Raw genomic sequence first — 15,393 nt, forward strand, 5'->3', positions numbered from 1 at the left:
GGTCTCTCCCAAGGTTGCAGTCAGTGTGTCACCAGGGCAGGGCCTCATCCGAAGGCTTGACTGGGTAAGGATCTGCTTTCAAGCTTGTGTGGTTGTTAGCAGAATTCAGTTCCTCAAGAGCTGTTGGAAGGAGGGCCACCGTTCTTTACTGGCCGTCGGCTAGAGGCTTCCCTCAGTACCTTGCCACTGGGCCTCAACAACATCAGAGGTTGCTTGCTCCATCAGAGCCAGCAAAGGAGAGAGCTGCTACCAAGTTGGAAGCCTTCATCGTTGGTAATCTGAGCACCAGAGTGACAGCCCGTCACCCTTGCCACGTTCTCTTGATGAGAAGCAAGTCACGAAGTCCAGGCCGTAGTCAAGGGGAGGAGATTACAGGGAGTGAATACCAAGAAGTGAGGCTCTTGGGGACCATCTTAGAAGTTGCCTCCCGGGACTTCCCTGGTGGTCCAGTGGCTAAGACTGCACGATCCCAATGCAGGGGGCCTGGGTTCGATCCCTGGTCAGGGAACTAGATCCCGCGTGCTGCAACTAAAAGATCCCGCGTGCCGCAACTAAAAGATCCCGCGTGCCGCAACTAAAAGATCCCGCGTGCTGCAACTGAGACCCGGCGCAGCCAAATAAATAAATAAGTAAATAAATATTTTTTTTAAAAAAGGAAGTTACCTTGCACACCTCCTTTGCCCGTGCTGCTCTCTGTTCCTCCAGGAAACCACACCCTTAGAGCCGGAAGAAGAGCAAGTACCAGTGTGGCACCATGTGTAGTGGCAGGGCCCGCACACGCGTTGGGGGGTGCGTGTGCCTGTGTGTATTTTCTGTGTGGGTTACCGACAGTAGCAGCTGTTCTATTGCTTTTTAAACATTTATAAAAGTATGTAACAATAGGAATTTCTTCTTTTTTGAACTCCGTGACTCATGGCCTGAAATGACTGGCTTATTTCCCATCCCAACCAGAAAGGATGATAAATTCTGGGTGGTTAGGTCACTCTTGAAGAAACAAACACTTGGGACCCAGGTTTCTATTAGTCTAACTGGGTCCTGTGCCGTTAGCCACTTCAGCCATTCCGTGACCTTGCACTTCTGCAAGTGCGAGATTCCCTGAGTTGCTTGCTGCCAGTGGGATTGGACCAAATTGTTCTTTCTTTCTACAGATAGGCTCGGAGAGGAGTGGGGAGAAACCTTTATTTCTAGTTTTAGATTGACATTTAGCCTTTATTTCTATAACTGATCAAAGGCAGAGGGTTTGAAAATGTTGGAATTGTAAGCAAAATCAAATCGATCACTTTAAAGTTTCCAGAGGAGGTTGTAAACAGCAAGTCCATTTATTTTTCTGGAGGGGAAGAGAGAATAGTGGAAAGCGGATGGGATGTTTCTTAAGGGCCAAAAGGGCCAGCCAGGAATTCCTGTTGCAAGTTTCTCTATGTTAGAGATAACGATACTTTAAAATTCAAGTTAATTAATTTGAATTAACTAGGCTAAATCAGCCCAGTTAATTAAAAAGAAGCCACCAATTACAAGCAGGATTTTCCTTCATGTAGTTCAGTGCTTAAGTGGAAAGACTTCTTTTCAACAGTGCTCACACTGGCCTCCTGTCTCTTCGTTTGTGAGATGGTTGATAGAGGCTGACTCTTAACGCAGAGGTGGTTGTCTCCAATGTAGTTCATTCAGAAGGCGTTCGGAGAGTGGTCCTGCGCCATCGGTCACAGACTTTACCGTCTGTGTGTCTTGGTCTTAATTCTGGGTGTAGTCTTACCACAGTGCATGGAAATGACCACCTCAGGAGCCTTTGGTTTTCATGGTTAATGAAGGTAAGTCAGAAGGGAAGAGAGCTCAGCTCCATTAAGAGTAGAACTTGATTTTGACCCAAATGTTTTGAACCTTGGAACCTAAGGAGTTTTTTTCTTCCTGTGCTTTTATAAACGGATTTCTTTTAACAACTCACTGGGCTGGTTAAATAATTATTCTACTTATGGTGGTAAACTAGGAATGGAAAGAATGAAGCTCTAAATGAAATGCATCCATTTATGTACCGTTGTTCATTCAAACAGAGAGTAATGAGTGGGGATGAACCTTTGGACTAGAACCTTGAACGTTTCATGAATTTCACTCCATCTCCAGAGTGGCTGGTGGCATGTGTGGGTGGTGAACAGGGACCCAGGATCATTGTGGTAGAGAGACAGCCTCAGGGACCAGATGGTCTGTATTTGAACCCCAGCTCTGCCACTCATTGGCTGTGTGACCTTGGGCAAGTTGCTCAACCTCTCTGTGCCTCATGTCCTCATCGGTGAAATGGGGGAAAATAGTCCTACCTCTAGAGTTGTGAGAATTAAATGACTTAATGCGTGTAGCATGTTTAAACAGTGCTGGGCAGATGGTAAATATTATATAATTATTAGCTATTATTGTTAGGCCACATTAGTGGCAAATAATGACAATAACCAAACTAAGCACTCATGTACTCACGAGACGTTTATTGAGCACCTTGATGTGCTGGATGCACTGCATGGATTGGAGAGCAAAGTCCTTCCTGTCTGCCCTCCTGGAGTCTTCATCCAGTGGAGGGGTGGGAACCTAGCATTAACTGAGCACTTACTCCACCCTGGCTCTGTGCTAAGCCCTTTTCAGGCATCGCCTCCTTTGAACTTTGCAAGCAGGTGAGAGGGCTGTCATGATGCCTCACAGGTGAGGTGTGTGGGCTCAGTGGGGTTAAGTCACCTATCCACCGTCACCTGGTTAATAAGTGGCCAGACTGGGATTCAATCCCATGTCAGTCTGACCGAGGATCCAAGCTTTCCACCTCTGTCGTAGGTCAGTTAGTGGGGTGCAGACTCTGAGACAGCATTTTGTGTGCAGGAGGTTTATGAGTGCTTTCGGGACAACCCCTGTGAGGGGCGACAGGGCAGGACTGCCAGAGGGAGGGGTCACAACAGAGGTCTCAGCCAGCCCCACGGGGAGCTGCGCAGCTGAGATGGCCCTTGCGCGAGGCATCTCCCACCCACCAGCCGTTGGCTGTGTCTGACCTGGGGAGGCTGAACCTTGGGTGGGGCAGGGCTTTTCAGTGAAGGGACTGAACTGCAGCCAGGACTAGGATGGCTCCCCACTTCTGCAAAGTTCTGTGAGCAGTAAGGATGCCAGTCTGTGTAGGTACCTAAGCCTGGACTCTGCTCATTCACTTATCTCCATATCAGCGGCATCAGGATGCCGACCCAGGGCAATAACCAGGTGTCGTAGGAGGGAGCTGAGCCGGACTGAGGCTTCGGAAGTGCTGTGGGCCTCTGACTCCGGACGAGAATCTCTATTGTGACTCAACAAGTGCCGAAAACCTTCTCCAAACAGCCCAACTTCTCCAGGTCTCTGGAAGCACCGATTTAGTGCCAGAGACGTGTTCTCAGGCAGAAGAGGAGCTCTGGCGCTCCAAGGCCGTGAGATGTTTTCTCTATAACAGATTTGCACGAGGATTAAAAAGCACCGACAGATTGATTTTTAATGTAAACTCTCTCAGAGGGAGATGAGGAGAGCTCCCCCGTGGGCAAGAGATGCAGTTGCGGGGTGTAGGGGCGTTGGAGTATAAAGGCCGTGACGACAGCCACAGATCAAGTTCCACTCCCCCGCCCCCCCAGGTCCTGCTCTCCTCTCTCTTCCCGCTTTAAGACCTTGGAGGGTTAGGAATCCTAAGGCAGCTGTCTTGAGGAAGACTGCTGGGGGGCGTCCTAAGCTGCTTGTTAATTTCCTGGTGAATTCAGGCATTTTGCTTCTCAGAAGCTGCCTGTCTGGGTGTCACTGACACACCTTTGTATGGGCCCTAGAAGTGGTGTGAGGTCACTTTGATAGAGCTGCGCTGTGAGCTGCCCAGGGCAGGGAGGGGCAGCTGGCCGGCTCCGGGCTGGGGCCGCGCGCCCTGTTCTCTGAAAGCCGTTCAGGAGTGACTGCCTGGGGAGGGACCGCATCTTGTTGTTGGTGGGAGAAAAACCATCGTGCTGAAAATTCCTGTGTGTGGAACGCTGTTTATTTTGGGGGAAGTGTTTACGAAGTCATTGGCAGACCTGAGTGTTCCCACATGGCTGGTCTGCAGAGGGAGGCTCTGTGTGCCAAGGAGGGCTGTCCTCAGTCTGCAGAGATTGGAAGGTGATGCGGGCACGGAGCGCTGACTCTGGGCCGCCAGGTGGAGTTCAGGGACGTCTGCTACCCAGAGTGCGGGGCTGATGAGTGAACGCGGCCCGTGTCACAGCCCGGCCAGCCTGGGGAGTGGTGGCCATCGCTCTGCAATGAGGTCCGCCACCTGGGGATCTAGGTCTGGCTTCGCTGCTGCCTTACCCAGGGGTACCCCACCCATCCTCTGTGCGCCTGCCTTTCCTCACCTGTAGAGACACCTGGTGTCGGGATCACGGGCGCATCAAGTGAAGGTGCTCTGTGAGACATACCGGGCTCGTAGGTAGAGAGGATGTTGGCATTGCCTCCCTCTGTGGATGTGCACCAAGGCCCCGTGATTGGATGCTCAGGGAGAAACGGTGGTGGTGGTGGGGGTGACCCAGAACCTCTCTCGTGCTCAAGGGGAGCAGAAGACCTGGCCCAGGCAGCCCCCATGAACCAGAAGCTTTGCATCCCTTTGGACCTTTTTAGGCCCAAGCCTGTATGTTCTTCTCTGGCAGAAAATGAACTGCATCAGTGTCACCCGCAGGCACAGCCTGGGTGACTCGAGACATTTCCTCCAAATAAGTTGCTCTGGCCAGTCCTGCTTCAGTGTTCCTCGTGATGAGATGTTCACGGTGTGTGATTCAGGGGACGAAAGGGCCTCCTTCCCAGCTACATTAAAGGGTACTTTTTCCTGTAGGAAAAATAAATAGAATCATTATTGATGACACCGTATCGGAGGTCGGGAAGTGATCAATCAGTGATTTGGATATGGACGCCAGCAAATGGAGAGTAATGTCGGGCTGCTCTGGCTCTCACTTTGGTAACCACGTGTATGTGACCCTCCACAGCCGCGGAACACTGTGCTCTCACGGGGGAGGGGGTGGATTAGAAGATGTGAGTGAGCCCACGCTGCGGGGCTGCTGGTGATGAAATGTGACCTTTCACACGTATGTGGCTGGCCGGCAGGTGCTCCGGGAGCACAGGGAGGCCGGGGCGAGCACGGCCTGGGGTGAGCCCATCCAGCAGCCGTGGCCGCCCCCAGCCGTCCACAGCTTCAGCATCTGCCCCGGGTCTTTCCTCCAAGCACGCCTCCCTGAGACGGCCGAGGGGTGAGCGGAAGCCAGGAAAGATGGCGAAGCTCCAGGCCTCCGACAGCCTGCACTTGGCTGGGCGGACCTGACCCTGAGGCTCGAGCTTCTGGGGGCCTCTTGGGCTGGGGGATCCGAGCGACTTCTGACCCAGGCCCTCTGGGGACTGACAGGTGAAAGCCATCAGTCCCTTTGGGGTGATGAAAATGTTCTGGAATTAGATGATGCTGGTGTTTGCACAAGTTTGTGCATTTACTGAAAACGACTACATCGTTCACTTTAAAAGGGTGAATTTTACAGTGTGTGGTTTACCTCTCAATTTAAACATGGTATGAACAAAAATATCACAAAAGGAGGAGAAACCCGCCGCAGGGGGTGGTCTCACTGAACAAGTAACGCTCGAGCCGGAACCTGCAGGGGCCCCGCCTTGAGGGAAGGCCGATCAACGTGTACCTTGTCCTCTCAGAGCCAGACGGGTAAAATTGAATGAGCTCTTTGCAGTGACCAATGAATGGTAGCTTATGCAAGTGATGAAAGGTCGGGAAGTGAGGACGGAAACTGTGACAGGTACCTGAACCTCTGTTTGTTGTTGCTGTGATTTCTAGATGCCCGTGCGGTGCTCCGTAAACGCATCTGCTTTTCCTGGTCACGCCAGTGCCACTCCTGTTCGTCCTGAATGTTTGCTGCTCTATTACACGTGCGACTGCTCTTCAGTCTCCTGTAACTTACTGAGTAGTTCTGTAACAGAACTGACTCTTGCTTCCAAATCACTCTGCACCTAAAACAATAAAATCTTAAGAACAAACAAAACCCCCAGAGCATCAGCTGGCTAGTGCCCCACTCAAGTCAGCTGCTGATTGGCTACATCCCTAGACTGTGAGGCTGGGCCAGGTCCTGCTGGGTCAGTGGGCTTTGGGGTCAGGCAGGCCTGGGTGGGTTTGGGGCCAGCCCTGAGGCTTCCTGGGCCGCATGACCTTAGGAAGCTCTGTAAGACTGGTAACGACTGTGCACATCTCAAAGGCTGGTTATGAACAGGGAAGGAGGATACACGTGCAGTGCCGAGCACAGGGCGGGGGGAGGGCAGCCCTCAGTAGCTACGAGCAGGCACGCGGCGGGTGGACACCAAGAGGATTCTGGGAGCTGAACCTGTACAGCACTCGAGTGAGCCTGGCTGGAGGAGGGGCCCACGGAGTAGTGGTTGCCCCTGTTTTCCGGATGATCAATACACCCATCTCTGCTCACCTGGGCTCAGAGCAGTGCCCTGTCACTGTTGGGTGCGTTCAGCTGTGACCTTGGGTAACCACCAAGATTTTACATGTTGAGACCTGCAAGCTCACTGATGGCCACTCCTCTGTTCCCTTGGGAAGAGACGCGATCCCTTCCAGAGGCACCAGGTGGAGGGAACCTCTGCCACATCCACTCCCCTTCGCAGCAGTGCTGGGGTCCCGGGACCTCTGCCCCGCACAGAAGAGGCACCTCACCCCCGTGAGCAGGCCTGCCGTCCCAGGGCCACCCCAGTGGCCTTCAAAATAACCGCAGCACAGAGGCCTGGAATGTCTTTGGACTTATATTTGGAATTGCTGTTGGAAACAGTTCTGGCCACATATAACACCCATCTGTTTGGGAGGGTTTGAGAGTCAGAAGATGAGGTGGTCCCGCAGGAGGGGGGTTGGCAGCACGAAAACTCAGGGCTGGGGGCGGGGATCGGGTCAGCTGGCCCTCACCCAGCCAGGGAGCTCTCAGCCCCTCCAGCCTTGACCTTTGCTGCTGGGGCCGATCCCGCCGTGCTGGACGGGATCAAACCAGCCTTTCTTCCTGACCCTTCTACCTAGGGTCAGTCCTTCAGGAGTCTGGGACATGTCTTCTCCCAGCTCCGAATACCCTTTTAGCTGTTGAAGCTGGCATCCCTCTTGCTGAGTCCTGCTTCTCCAGATGGAACGGCCCCTTCCCCCTTACTGTCTGTCAGCCAGCACTGAAGGCAAGTGTCCTTTGGGGCTGGGACCTGCCAGGGTGGAGGAAGCAACACCCTCCCACATGCTCAATGCCGTACCTTTATTAATGCATCCCGGAGTCGCGTCAGTGTCCCTGCAGTTCTGTGAGGATGCGTTATATACTTATGTCAACTAAACCCCTTGTGCATTTTCCAGGTTGGCCTCTTTCCCCTACTTCATCATTGTACCGTTGGTTTTAAAGACTCAAATGTGGACATCTAGGCTGATTTCTTTACGTATCCACTGTTACATGAGTGCGCCTGTAACCGAAAGTGGGGGTCTGGCTGCTCGCTGCTCGAAAGCCAATGAAGAGGCCAGGTTGGTGGAAGGGAAAGTTTGCTTTACTTTGGATGCCGGCAACCAGCGGGGTGGGGGAGGGCGGACGCCTGTCCAAAGGCCGACTCCCCCTCCCCCAACAATCAGGGGGCAAGAGCTTGTATATGCAGAAGGAGGGGGCTGCGTGCAGGAACAGCACAGCCACCTCTGACAGTCATCTTGACATTGGTCATCGGTGGTCTGACCAGCATCATCTTGATTGTTTTAAGTACAGTTAATCTTCAGTTCTAGGGTCGGTTTGTTCCCATTTTCCTGAGGCCAGTTCTCGGAATTGTGGCAGCTTATGTCGTGGCTACAGTCTGGTCATCATGTACAGTCTGGTCATCATTCCTCCACCTGGCGGGGGTTCCAGTATCTATAAGACAGCTCGCAGGATGTGGCTCAGAATATGATCTGTAGCCCTTGAGGAGGAACTAAAGGTCCTTGGCTTTGCTTTATGACTAAACTGGTATTACTTAGTCTGTTGGACTGTTTTCCTTTGTTTCTGCATTTTCTCACTTCTCTGATTAAACTTATTCTTCGGCTACAGACAAAAGGCAGGCGGAGGACACGGGGGGCGAGGACACGGGGGGCGAGGACCCTAGGGTGCTCCTCCGTTTCATGCCTACTCTAGCGTTTCGAGGTCCGTTTGGATACTTATTCATGATATATTTGCTGTCCTTCTCAACGTTTTCTGAATGGTTTTAGCCCATCCAAGTGGCTTGCACTAATCCAAGGTCATTATCTGACTCTTTTTCTCTAGAGAGTAGTTGTGGGGAAATCATAGTATTGTTCATTGAAGACATTCTCATGAAGCACCAGCCTGATTCTTCGGGAGGACCCAATAGTGCCCTCCGGGAAAGTAAGGGTCCTGCTTTGCTTTTCCTCCTTCATATTTCTCTGCAGAAGAGCTGGCCACATGGCCATCGTCCTCCTGTACACACAGGTCACTCTTCTAGGGTCTCAGGGTGGGAGAGAGGGCTGGCAAAAATGACTCCTCAGGAATCAGGGTTGAGAATCTGGACTAGTTTCTTAGGGGCTCTTGTAACAAATTATCACAAATGTAGTGGCTTAAAACAACAGAAACTTATTGTCTCATGGTTCTGGAGGGAAGAGGTCAAAATCAAGGTACTGGCAAGGTTAGTCCCTCCTGGAAGCTCTGAGGGAGAATCCATTCCATGGGTCCCCAGCTTCCTGTGGCTTCTGCAATCCTGGCATCCCTTGGCTTGTAGATAACACTTCAGTCTCTGCCGCCGTCTTCACATGCCTTCGCCCCATGTGTCCCTGTCCAAGCCTCTTCTTATAGGGACACCAGTGCTTGGATTTAGGGCCCACCGTAAATCCAGGATGATCTCATCCGGAGGTCTTCAACATAATTAGGTGTGCAGAGACCCTATTTCCAAATAAGATCCCATTTGCAGGTACTGGAGGTTAGGACTTGGGCATATCTTTTGGGAAATCTATAGAATCCAAGTGGGAGAGGGGGAGGGGAGAGGTCCCTGCTCAAACAGGGCATGAAGGACTTGTTACAGACATGTATCCCAGCATGTGTGTGGGCTCTAGGAAGCCCACCACCCACCCTGTGGGTAGATCCAGTGTCCCTGGGGGACTGAGGGGCAGGAGAAATCTCCCCTCACCCTCCCGAGGAGGTGGGCCTGGCCATGAACCTGATTCACAGAAGGTGGGGTCCTGAGTTCATTTCACTGTACCCCAAACAGATGACGATCAGTATTCTCACCCTGGTGGGCCTGGGCTGGCCTGGTTGGACCATTGAACACGTCCCAGTTTGTCCCCTAGAACTACTTCTTGATCTCTAAAGAATTGTATGGAGAGATTCTTCATGAAGCTAATATTCTTCATGAAGTTACTGTGTGTTTAAAATTCAGCCAGGTTGAGAGGCTCTTGTTTTATTTATGAGCCACACGCCTACAAGAAATGTTATTACCACAAAATAAACTCAGCATGGAAAGCTTGAGCCGAGGGGTGGGTTTTTAAGTGGCAGTTTACGTGATAGAATTCCAATTCTGCCAACGAATTTGGATAGCAGTGTGGGAGTCCTTGGTAAGAACTCTGGACTTGGACTTCCAATTAGGCACAGATTTTGATGACAGTTTCAGAGGCGTCTTTCTTGGGCAAAGTCGTAATATCGACGGCACTCATAGGAAATGTGTGAGCCAGAAGGGACCTCCATCAGACCCATTGCCACAAGGTGCCCAGTTGCGTACAGCTCAGCTGCACTTTGAGGTCCGTGCAAATCTGGTTTTGGCGTTTATCCATCAGCTTTTAGATTATACTACGACCGACCCTGCAGTGACAGGTGCCATGTTTGTCTTGATGGAGGTCCTGTTTTTGAAGGGGGAAAACAGCACAGCCAATGTGGGGGGACACTTGTAATGGGGGGACAAATGTAGTGTCATCTGGGTCCTGTATTTGGGTGAACGTGGATCTGGGGGAGGATCTGCTCACCTGAGCATCTCTAACGACTCGTCTTGAAGCAAGTCATTTTGGAGGTTTGGCTGACCAGGCTGAGATGTACGAACACTTTCCAGTGTGTGTTCGGATTCTAGGCAATCTGTGAGCAGATCCCAAACATCTCAAGACTTCTCAGAGGTGTCCTCTGTGGACACTGGCAGCGGATGATTTCTAAAGGGCCGTGTGGAAGGCACTGTGCCAAACGCCAGAGGGGAAGACAGTCTGGTCCCTGAGAAGCTCTGCTCTTTTTAGGAAATCTTTGGAAACGCCTACAGCTGTAGCGAGAGGTGAGGCGTGCTGGAGAAGGAGTGTTTGCAGCTGACCCGTGCACCAAAAGCACTGCCGTCTCTGCAGGGGTGAGGTTGGCTGAGTGCCACGACGGAAGCCCTGGGTGCAGTCAGCGGTGCACATCTACAATCCCCAGACCTGTGGGTACCTAATACGATTTGCTGAATTTCCTTCCCTGGAAAGAGGGAAGCTATAGGTTGGAGAAGTTGGCAGAATAGAAAGTATGGAGCTGAGAAAGAGAGAAACGTGACACCACAGAGCAGGGAGCCAGTCTGAATCAGCCTGGTTTCTGGGCAGCTGGGGGTTGAGTGTGAGTACAGGGTGTCGGGCAGAGCAGTGGGGGGCCCTAGAGGGTGTACATTGAAAAAGGCATAAGACAGAAACAAAGGGGTGACTTTTGAAAGGCAAAAAAAGATAAAGACTTACCCTCTCTGCCTGCAGAAACAGGAGAAAAAGGCATAGGAAACTCACAACAGAACTCAGAAGTTCTGTTAATGTAAAAAATGACTGGGTGGGGGGCTTCCCTGGTGGCGCAGTGGTTGAGAGTCCGCCTGCCGATGCAGGGGACACGGGTTCGTGCCCCGATCCGGGAAGATCCCACATGCCGCGGAGCGGCTGGGCCCGTGAGCCATGGCCGCTGAGCCTGCGCGTCCGGAGCCTGTGCTCCGCAACGGGAGAGGCCACAACAGTGAGAGGCCCGCGTACCACAAAAAGAAGACTGGGGAGTTCCCTGGTGGTCTAGTGGTTAGGATTCGGTGCTTTCACTGCTGTGGCCCGGGTTCAATCTCTGGTCAGGGAACTGACATCCCGCAGTCCACGTGGCGTGGCCCCCCTTCCGGAAAAAAAGAAAGAAAAAATTACTGGGTGACAATGGAATAAGGTTTATATTGGGCTGCTGTGTATGTACTATCTTATCTACTTTTACGGATGTTCAAAATTCCCCCAAATTAAATAAATAGGGGAGTGCTGTAATAATAGATACATTAACTGATCCCATCCAATATGACCTGATACATCTATGTTTTAAAAAAATACAAAATATGCAGATCTATGTTGTGCACGGAAAACTTCTGGAAGGTTATATAAGAAGCTGATAACGAGGGTCACCCCTGGGATTTCTATGGATTATCTTGTTTATACGCCACGAGGAAAGCACAATTAGTCCTCCTGTTTTACAGACGAATTTAATGCTAGACACCGCCTCCCCGCTATGACTTGGAGTACGGGAGAGAGAGCGGGCCTGGGCGTCAGAAGTTAGACCACAGGGGAAACTGGGGCCAAAAACGTTAAAACAAAGCTGTGCTCGTTACAGTGCTGTAACTTGTTTTGTTTTACTTATTGTTTATTTGATATAAGAAAAGAATTATCCCATGGTAAAAGTATCTATCTGTAATGTTGAAAGTCCAGTAAAGTATATTTTCAGAAGATTTGCGGAAAAGAAAGAAAGAAAGAAAATTATTCTGACTCGTGTTAAAGAATGGTAAAAGGCAGAGTTTATTCAGGGCTGTAGCAATAGGTGTAGTGACCACTGTGGTCGGGTCTTGCAGTAGGGGAACGAGATTGTGGCCAATGCCAAATACAAGGAAGAGTGGGAAATTATAGCCAAGGAGGATGTGGGTTGGTGGATGGGAAGTTACTAAGAAGAAACAGCAGCGGTAAGGGGGGGCGGGGTTGGCTAAACGGACCTAGCAGGATTCTTGTTGAAATTTGGCGATACAGAGACCCACAAGGAAGTCTAAAACTCAAGGCCATGTTGGGAAGAAGGTTCAGAGGAACCTGAGAACAGTTTGGTCAAAGAGAGACGCTGTCTGCTCCTGTGTGAAAACACTGTTACATACGTGCGGTGGGGTTTGTGTGAACAGATCCATGTGTGTGGACACACACGTAGGCCTACAGGCCTCTGCATGCGTACATGGGGGTATTTTTACACTGTGTTAAAAAATAGGTCCCTATCAACCTAGAAAGATACGTTTCATAATTTTTGTTTTAACGTTCAGAGTCTGTGGTAAGGGCTGGGAATTTCACGCGGAATTGTAATTCGGGGAGAGCGACAGCTGTTCCGTTATTACTGCCACCGGCAGAGGAGAGAGGAACCGGAGGGGACATAAAATTTTCACGGCCTCTCTCTGCTGTTGTCCGGTCTTTGTAATCTGGTGTTTCGAAGTTCACTGTTACTGTGAAAACAGTCATGGCCTGAGGCGCCTAGAAAGAACCAAAAAAAAAAAAAAAGAAACCACAGAGACTATGGGTGGCTTGTCTGGGGCCAGGAGAGCGGGTGGCCCTGGGAAGGGTGAGGGTGTCCAGGGTGGTAGGAAGTGGCTCTCTGCCGGGGCGGTGGGGCAGGGGGGGGTGTGTGGCGAGAGGAATGGTTGTGTTTGAATGAACCAAATGAGGTCATATAATTGCTTGTAGATTTCCATTGTCACTCAGATGTCGAGATTTCACATTCCCGGTGGTAAAAGATACCCATCTGTTTTATTCACAGGTTGTACTCAGACTATCTCTACTTTGCAAGTTCGAATAAATCTGCAGATGACTTCCATGAGAAAGTGACAGAAGCGCTGCAGCTGTTTGAAACTTGCGTGCTGGGTTATTCACTGCGCGCCTGTGTCTACAACAACACTCTTAACAACGCCATGCCTGTGCGTACGCGGAGGGGCTGCGCGGCGGTTATCATGCGAGGGCATTGTGCGTCGGGATTTTAGCAGATAAACAGAGAAGCATTTTAATGTGCAAATGCCTCTCCCTGTGCCTTTGAGCGGTGGCTAATACAAAACAAATATTCATGGCTGTAAAAACTGTAGAAGCTGATGGACCCTTTCAGCTGGCTCCCTGCTTTCTCCCGCGCCGATCTCCCAGCTACAATGCTCTCTCCTCCCTCTGCGAAAGAATGAGGGCGCATTTAGGAAGATTACTATTTAGTGAGGCTGCGGAAGCACACCCTGCAATTAGGATTGGCAGACCAACTCTCTGATTGTCTTAAGAGCGTTCTCTCCAATGCTGCATTGTTTTGTTGGTTTAAAAAATTACCCACCAGTGACTTTCAGTGTCTCCGACAGGGTCTTAATGGAAACATATTTTCCATTGATCCCTTCTTTCTTTGTTCTTGTTTGCCTTCAGGAATATAGCTGTACGTTTCTTGCCCGTTTCTTTTTTTTTTTTTAAAGCACAAGAAGCTGTTAATGGTGAATTCAGCACGGTTTAGCTAAGGGATGGTTTTCTGCTGCACAGCACCCGGGGTTGTCCCAAGTGCCTTTTCAGCAGGTTTGCCGCAGTGGGTAAGCCTTCTTCAGCGAAGCTAATATGTCACCTGCCCCGGAGCGTGGTCCACAGCCTTGCTCTGCTGAGCGTGCCATGTGGTGAGATCTGCTTGAGGTGGAGGCTTGGGAACCCCCAGGTGCGGTGGGGTTCAAAGTCAAGAGGGTTCACCCCCTCTTCCTCATTATCTAGGCCATCTTATCTGGCAGGATGCACAGAGGCCGTAGGTAGGATTCCAGGCTGTCCCGCTGGAATTTATAGTTTGGCAGGGAGGATGCACACAGAGGATTGACACAGAATCTGGCTGGGGGTGTGGGGTAGAGGGAGTGGCCTTTGGAGCCAGAGTGGTGTGGCGTCAGTTCCCACTCGGGCAGCTGACTCTGGGCAGTTGTCTTAGCTTCTCTGAGACTCAGTTGCTTCATCATAAGATGGGGTAATAGCACTGCTTTACTAGGCTGTGGTAAGGGTTAGAGAGCGGTAGTTCATTCGCGTGTAGGGGGCGAGAAGATAATCCTTTTCCTCTACCCATCTCAGGTTCGTTGACCGGGGCCCTGTAAATTAGACTGACGGAAGATAAACAAGAGAAAAGCAAACAGAAGTTTATTAACACATGCGTATGCACACGTGCACATATCCACGGGAGCCCCGGTGATGAGTAACTCGGATGGGTGGTTAGAACTCGGGCGGGTGGTTAGAACTCGGGCTTATATAGCGTCTTAACAAGAGAACCATAAATATGTAGAGAAGTGACAAGACAAAGGAAAAGGACTTTGACTTCCTAGGGTGGCAAATTGTGGGAAGGCAGATGTATGTGGGACCCCGCCCACCTGTCCACCTCCTCCAGGCCACCTCCCCTGCCTCCCTGTCCACTGCTGCTCTCCAGCCACGCTCTCTCCTGCTAGGTCCTCGTGCCTCAGAGCAGGGCTTTGCAAGGTGTGCTCCCTGGACCAAGAAAATCAGTCCCCCCGGGAACTTGCCAGAAATGCAAACTCTCAGGTTGAGCCTCAGACCCCAGAATCAGGAACTTTGGGGGTGGGCCCATCAGTCCAGTCTGTTGAACAGCCCTCCAGGTGGGTGTGTTTTGTGCTTGACCTGGAGAAGCCTGGTTCCAGAGCCTTCCACACTCCCCTCCCCGGCACGTGCTTCTCCTGGTTTTTGCAGGACTCCTCACCTTTCAGGTCTGGCTTCAATCTGACCTTCTGTTCTCTCTCTCTCCACACTATTCATTTCCCCACAGCATGTGTCACAACTGGCGATTATAGATAATTGTTTCTTCACCATTTTAGCTCTGTCTCCACTAGATTACAAGCGCCACGTGGCCAGGGGCCACATCTGTTACATAGCAACGTCTCTCTATTGCTTAGCAGGGTACCTGGCGTGCAGGATGCACTAGATTATTTGCAGAATGAATGAATGGGGAGTTTGTGAAACTAGTGGAGAGGCTGAGTAGAGAGTTCCAACCAAATCCCTAATGGGGACCAGAGAGGTTTGGCATGTGCCTGTCAGGGGAGACCCTGCACTGGCTCCTCAGCTGTTTCCCAGCACGGGGGGGACAGGCCCCAAGCGCAAGTACCTGGCTTCAGGACTAGGCTCTGGAGGGTCTTCTCCGCTGACCCTGGGCAGGCAGGACCCCGCACTCCCTAGGCCTTGGCTGATTTTTCCATCAAGAGGCGGCTGAAGCAGGTAACCTCAAAGGCTTCTCTCCACTCTGGTGTTTTAAAATTTTAAATGTATCGGGCACTTCCCCTAAATAACCTTTTTATGTTCATTCCATTTTGATTCTCTGGCCGATACTGGGGAAGGGTGCGGAAGAAGTGTTGAGTGGGCCTGTCCTAGGTTTGTTAGTAGTT

General features: G+C 51.1%; 1 protein-coding gene across 1 annotated transcript in view; it reads left to right on the forward strand.

Annotated features, from left to right (window-relative positions):
- Positions 1 to 15,393, forward strand: part of CHST15 (carbohydrate sulfotransferase 15) — a gene marked incomplete at its 3' end in the record, with an annotated part of 30,655 nt that overhangs the window by 10,597 nt on the left and 4,665 nt on the right. Inside the window, exon 5 of the mRNA XM_082853988.1 lies at positions 12,771 to 12,927. Coding sequence (XP_082710114.1) covers positions 12,771 to 12,927 — 157 coding nt within the window. The remainder of the gene's footprint in view (positions 1 to 12,770; positions 12,928 to 15,393) is intronic.

The sequence above is a fragment of the Leucopleurus acutus genome (genome assembly GCF_964270905.1).
Source record: "Leucopleurus acutus genome assembly, chromosome: 14".
NCBI lineage: Eukaryota > Metazoa > Chordata > Mammalia > Artiodactyla > Delphinidae > Leucopleurus > Leucopleurus acutus.